The sequence below is a fragment of the Cibotium barometz genome, chromosome 28 (genome assembly GCF_041138505.1).
Source record: "Cibotium barometz isolate CiBa-2024 chromosome 28, ASM4113850v1, whole genome shotgun sequence".
NCBI classification, from domain to species: Eukaryota; Viridiplantae; Streptophyta; class Polypodiopsida; order Cyatheales; family Cibotiaceae; genus Cibotium; species Cibotium barometz.
This window is the reverse complement of record NC_141073.1, coordinates 54,121,887-54,127,934: the sequence shown is the minus strand read 5'-3', so window position 1 is coordinate 54,127,934 and position 6,048 is coordinate 54,121,887. Positions and strand designations below refer to the sequence as shown.

Genomic DNA, 6,048 nt, shown 5'->3' with positions numbered 1-6,048 from the left:
AAGCAGAGTGCTTATGATTGTACAGAACAAGAATTTGTCGAATGGACTTTATAAATTGGAGATGGCTCTATAGTCCATCCAAACAATGAAGGCTAAGTGGTAATTCCACCCCGAATGTTGATCCATGGGAACTCCCTTTTAAGTCTGGTAGAATGGGTATACAAAGATCTTCAAAGAGTGGAGAATTATGCATGTTTCTTCAAAGACCGTGCTATTCTTGTGCCACAAATCTAGAGGTTGATGAGATCAATGAACCAGCCTTAAGTGCATTACCCGATCTTGAAAGAGAATACCTCAGTGCATATTTGGTTGTTTCTTCTGAGAATAATAGAATATTGTATCTAATCGAGTACTATAATAGTTTGAACTTAGGTGGTGGTTACCCTCCTCACCACTTACTTCTGAAGATTAATGCTCCTATCATGATGCTTTGCAATTTGGACCCTCGATTGTAATGATACTAGATTGATATGCAAGCAATTTCACTCAAAGATGATAGAAGTGGGAATCATTACAGAGTACAAGCATTAGCGGCATGGTCTTTATTCTTAGGATAACATTCATACCAACTATGCTTCAATTGCCTTTTGACATAAGATAGAAACAATTTCATGTGAGGTTAGCTTTTGGTAAGTCAATAAATAAGTCACAAGGATAAAAATTGAGTATGTTGGGACTTTATTTGGTCACACAAGTATTCACACATGGAAAATTGTACGTTGCTATGTCACGTGTTAGGTCATCTGATGTAGTGAAAGTGTGTGTAAAGAATACTGTGGAACATGAAAGCAGCATAGAGGTTCAATCGAAGTTTTCACAACCAATGTGGTCTACAAAGAGGTAATATTGATTTGATATGTCTTAATATTTTTACATTGTGTGGATTAAACAGTTGACATTAAGATAAATCCACCATGCAAATCCACAATAAGGTGTGTCCCATCATTGCTCGAGGGGTGGTTCACTCAAAGTCTTATGTAAATTATTAGTGTAGTAAGTGTTATATCTGATATCATGGGTATATTGCTTAAGATAGATGTAACAAGGAGATCATTTTCATTTGTTTATGGTGATGGAAAAGATATTGAAAGTATTTTTTACGACGGTTGCTATAATATAGACATCATTGTTTTTCATAATCTATATAATATTCATGGCTCAATAATAGACCCTCCATTTTGGGAAAAACAAGCAACATCTCTAATTATCGAAATATTAGAGAGCACAGGTGTTTTACAGTGTATAGAAAAACTTGCTTTTGCGTTTTATTTAAAAGATTAATATTGTTATTGATACATTCTTTTACAACAAGGAATATCTTTATTTTTTAGAACCTAGAATATTGCTAGGTTTGTATGATCTAGACATGCACAACGAGAGCTTTGGAATCCTTGTAATTTACAATCCAAAATTACAAAAAATTACGAATCAGCTTCATGTACATGTAATATTTGTAGACTATGAAAAGCCCAATAAGTTAGATTTTAGATACACAGACACTGAACATTATCGAATTTTTCGATTAACTGTTTACAAGCATGTTCAAATGCAATTTTTTTTTCTTTTTTTTTTCGTACACACCCGAGGCCCACTCAAGTGGGTGGAGCCGATTTCCCCTTCCAACAATTAGCCAATTAGCATGGTCGGACAAGGGCCACGTACCATCGGGCAAGAGCCACGAATTAGGCATCCCCCATGACCACCGTGGCGATGAGTTGAGCGCTGGAACAACGGAGGGGTCTCGTATGGATCCTCCTATCTCGGGTGATCCGCCACCGGAGGAGGAGGAGGCACTCAAGTGTTCAAGGGGCAAGAGCCCGAGCAACCAAACACATCAAGTGAGCATAGGTGTCCCTTTATAACATGAGAGAGTCTAATGGGACTTGAACTCATAACCTAGAGGTTACAAGTCACAAGCTTTGACCACTACACTAATGTTTTCGATTTTCAACACTATTTTGGGTTGGAATGCTAGATGTATATTTATGCCAAGTTTGGTGTTTATCTAAAGAAATATAAGTGCTTTAAGAGCTTCTACATGGATATATATGGCCAACATGATGTGCTTATATATGAGTTCGCAAGTTGAGGACCATGAGACCCAAAATGAACTTCAAATACTAGGCTTATCTCTACTCACTCCCGAGAGGACAAGCCTTTTGTTTTTGTGCATGCAAGAATACTCTTGCCCGTCGAGGACGGATCCAACCACTAGTCTTTTACAAAAGACGTAAAATAGCAAATTGAATTACAAAAAGCAGTTTGGATACGACACAAACGGTGTCTTCACAAAAGGTCGACACCCAAAAACTGTAAACTTTTGTTGAGCCTTTATAGCTTATTTTTCCTTGTGGTATTCACATGAGTGGTGAAGCTCAAATCCTTTTACAAGTTTAGATGTGAAGAGCCTTCTTTGTGTGCTGTTAAGAGCCTTCGATGATCGGTGGAGGCATGGAGATCATAAGGGATGCATGTATAATATGTCCACCTTTTTGTAGTTGAGATTCGATTCTGGAATCAAAGAACATGCTAATCCATAGAGAAAGTGAGGATTAACCTTAAACTATTCCCATTGGAGCAAAATAAGAACTAAACCTTGGGTAAGGGGGGGCTCCCAAGTGACAAGTCCATGCCTTGCCACCCCATCTTCAGCACATGCACATGATAAATGTACATCTTCTCTTCAAATGGCAACCCCTCAGCTTTGCAAGGTGCGAGTCCAAACGGCTGCATATTCTTGCTTTGTAAATGACTGAGGTCCATAGCCAAAACACTTGTTCAAAAGATGATGACATGTTCACAACCTTATCTTTCACCTTATTAGGCTTTCACATTATATAATGAGACTTCAATGGATGCAGTTTCCTTACAGCATTAGGTGCAGCTTTTCACAGATCAATGAAACAATTTGGCAAGAAAGTAAATGATATACTCAAAGCTAAATGCTAGAAGTTAGGCCAAATTAGTCCGGATTAGCTTTTCATATGTCAATGAAACAGATATCCCATGCCAACCAGAAAGGCAAAATGGTTCAAACAGATGGCAAAACAGCTTCTTGAATCATGGACTTATACAGGGAACATGCAAGCTCAAAAGAGCTCTGCATGATCTCAGGTGTCACAAGAAGAAAGGCTCCATGGCAAACAACCAAGTTCAGAAGGTAGTTGTCAAAGCTCGTAAGGAAAATTGGTCTTATTACTCACCAATTAACAGTAAGAATAGTGTAGGTCTGAGGAAATAACTGTGCTTAAATTACAACATACAACTCATGAGACTGGCAACAACTCTAGAATACAATATATGGGCGCACCATGATCATTACTTGGCCCTAAAGTAGTCCACAGACTCCTCCTCAATTGTATCAGGCCTCTGCAAAAAGATTAAAAAAAGGGGGGTGGGGATCAAAAAATAAGAGCTTCTAATCATTTTTTAAAAAATCCACTGAAAGTTGTTTTTCTAAGCATTTGAAGTTTTTTAAAGAAATGATTAGAGAAAAGGTTAGGGAAGGGTGGTCATGCTGTGAATGTACTGACCAGCTGAAGCTTCCCGCAGACCTCGAGAACCTCTTCTAGGGGTGCCCAATCCCCAAAGTTCCTCTCCACAAACTGGTAAGCAACCCCTCCCCTTCCCGGTCTGACAATGAGAAGGCCTCCCTTGATGGTCCCCTCCCCATTGAGGTTATAATCTATTCCTGTGGCCTTGGCTCGTGCATAGTTTGCTCGAGCCACCGGGTTAAAAATGAAGCCTGTGATGAAGCTTTCCTTGGGCAACACCCCACCTCCCAGTGCTTTAAAAAAATCACGATTCTTGTCCACCAATATCATGCCGCCCCAAAACCGAGGCCAGAAGGATCTAACCTGCATGTTTGTTGATACACAGCAGAAAGATATACTGCAGAGATAAGGCCCTAGCACTGGAGAAAGAAATCCTCCAGGGAGGAACATTAATGTTATACGATAGATCAAGAGTTTCTGCTATCAACATGAAGGAAAAGGTGGTGGGAGTCAAACCTCTGCATCAATGAACTCATTGAGAACAGCAATGAGCTGTACACCGAGGGCATCAAAGATCGGCTTTCTTGAGTAGAGCTGATGTGCTTCTGCACGGCACATGACACAACTGCATACATCCACAACAAAACCCATACAAATCATTCAATGCATCCATGGACCATGATCATGACACATGGGTGCATATGACTAAACATATACACCACAACCAATGCCTACGTACACATACATGATCACCATGGCATGAGTTCATCCATGAATCATTAATGGGTCATGTGCAAAAATTTATTACCGCATCCATGGTACCATGACATAAGTGCACATAATAGAAATGGATCAAGACCTGCATCTATGGCCATGACTCAGGGACGTAGTGCTCTCACCCTGGCCTGCGGATGCAGAAGACGATGGTGGGCTTGGTGGACCAGATGTCAGAGACTTTCATGGGAGGGGGGACCTTGAGTTCACCTTGGCCCCACGGATCCACACCTGGCCGGTACTCCGGAGTGATCTTCTGGACAGAGATTTTGTCCAGGATGGAGAGGGGGGCAACATCCTCTACAACGGCAGGGGGGCTCACAAATCCACACAGTCTGGGCTCCGGGGGGACGGCAGCAACGATGCCCTTGAAAGGGGCAGGGGTGGAGCCGGCGGGGGGAGGCTGTCTCTCTCTACCGGGGTCGCTGACAGAGTTGAAGGAGTTAGCAAATCCTTGGTTATGGCGGTGGGTGGGGGTGGTGTTGGGGGAGGGTTCGGTGCCGTATGCAGAAGAGGAGTTGGCTCCGAATAGAGAAGGAGGGGGACTGGGTTTGGCGACGGAGGGGGCGTAATCATCCATGGATGTTTTGGAGAGGGTGGAGTCGCTGCGGCGGCGGCGGGCGGGCACAGGGGTGAGGGAAGGGGGCATCACGATTCCACAGGCCGTGGTCCGGTCGATGAAGCGGGCTACATGACCCCTCCGCATCCCATACTGCGTGCTCAGGGCGGCAGGGCTAGTGTTGAGCAGCTCCGGCAGACCCTTGCCGGAGGCCTCCAGCTTGTCCGCATACTCCATCAGCGTGCGGTCGTGCAAGTAGGTCCTGATCTCCAAAGCATCCTGTTGTTGCACCACAACACGCACAAGCAACAAGCAAGGATTACATCACACGCCCATACGACACGACGGACATGGCTTAGGATTTGGGCCCGCATTTCTCACCTGCTGCTTCTGTGTGAGCTTGTGGGCGTCCATGTCCTCTGCGCTCATCATCTTGAGCGTGGGCACGTCGTCCCAGCCTTCTTCCACCAGCATGGGCAGGACTTCCCGCAGGGCGCCATCGCCCACGAACTCCTCCAGCGAAAACGAAGCCATTCGAAAATTTTGGTACCGCCACAGACCAGCAAACGTCCACAGATTCAATCACACACGGCTGCACAGTGCAGGGAGGGAGAGAGAGAGAGAGAGAGAGAGAGAAGGACGTGAGGATCGTTAGCACTCCGGCATCCGGGGACGAAGCATCCCAAGAATAAGACGTCAACTCAAACTGCCCTGACTGTCGCCTGCGTTATCGCTGATTTTATCTAGCTGCCGTACAGCCGCCCTGCCTATTAGGCATGTCTGCAAACTCTCCCATTTTACCCTTGAATTTTATAGAAGTCTGTAAAAATTCTAGAAACTCTACGACCAAAATCTTTTCCTGCATTTAATTAAATAAAAACCCAGCACACGATGTTACCAATTCTAAGGTTTTTTTTTAATAATTTTCAAGGAGTTTGAGAGAGGATAAGCACGTGCCCATGCCCTTCTAATTTTAGGAAGTTCAAGAGGTGGATAACCACAAAGATCCTTCCTTGTTGGAGTGCAAGGAGGGAGAGACAGACACACACACACAGAGGGACATGCACAGGGAGAAAGACGACAAAGAGAGAGAAACCCGTGCACAGGAAGGGGGGGAGAGAGAGGGAGGAGGCGGGAGAGACAGACAGAGAGAGAAAAGAGAGAGAGAGAGAGAGAGAGAGAGAGAGGGACACGCACACAAGGAGGCTGAGAGAGGGACGC

At 44.0% G+C, this 6,048-nt stretch overlaps 1 protein-coding gene across 1 annotated transcript; it reads right to left on the bottom strand.

Annotated features, from left to right (window-relative positions):
• Positions 1–3,027: 3,027 nt before the first annotated feature.
• On the bottom strand, positions 3,028–5,608 carry LOC147622953 (uncharacterized). Its single transcript, XM_086822564.1, has 5 exons — positions 5,209–5,608; positions 4,394–5,106; positions 4,011–4,119; positions 3,534–3,857; positions 3,028–3,369 (listed from the first exon to the last, which is right to left on the bottom strand). The coding sequence occupies exons 1-5, from the start codon at positions 5,359–5,361 to the stop codon at positions 3,319–3,321; spliced, it is 1,350 nt and encodes a 449-aa protein (XP_086678690.1). The 5' UTR covers positions 5,362–5,608; the 3' UTR covers positions 3,028–3,318.
• Between the last annotated feature and the right edge of the window lie 440 nt (positions 5,609–6,048).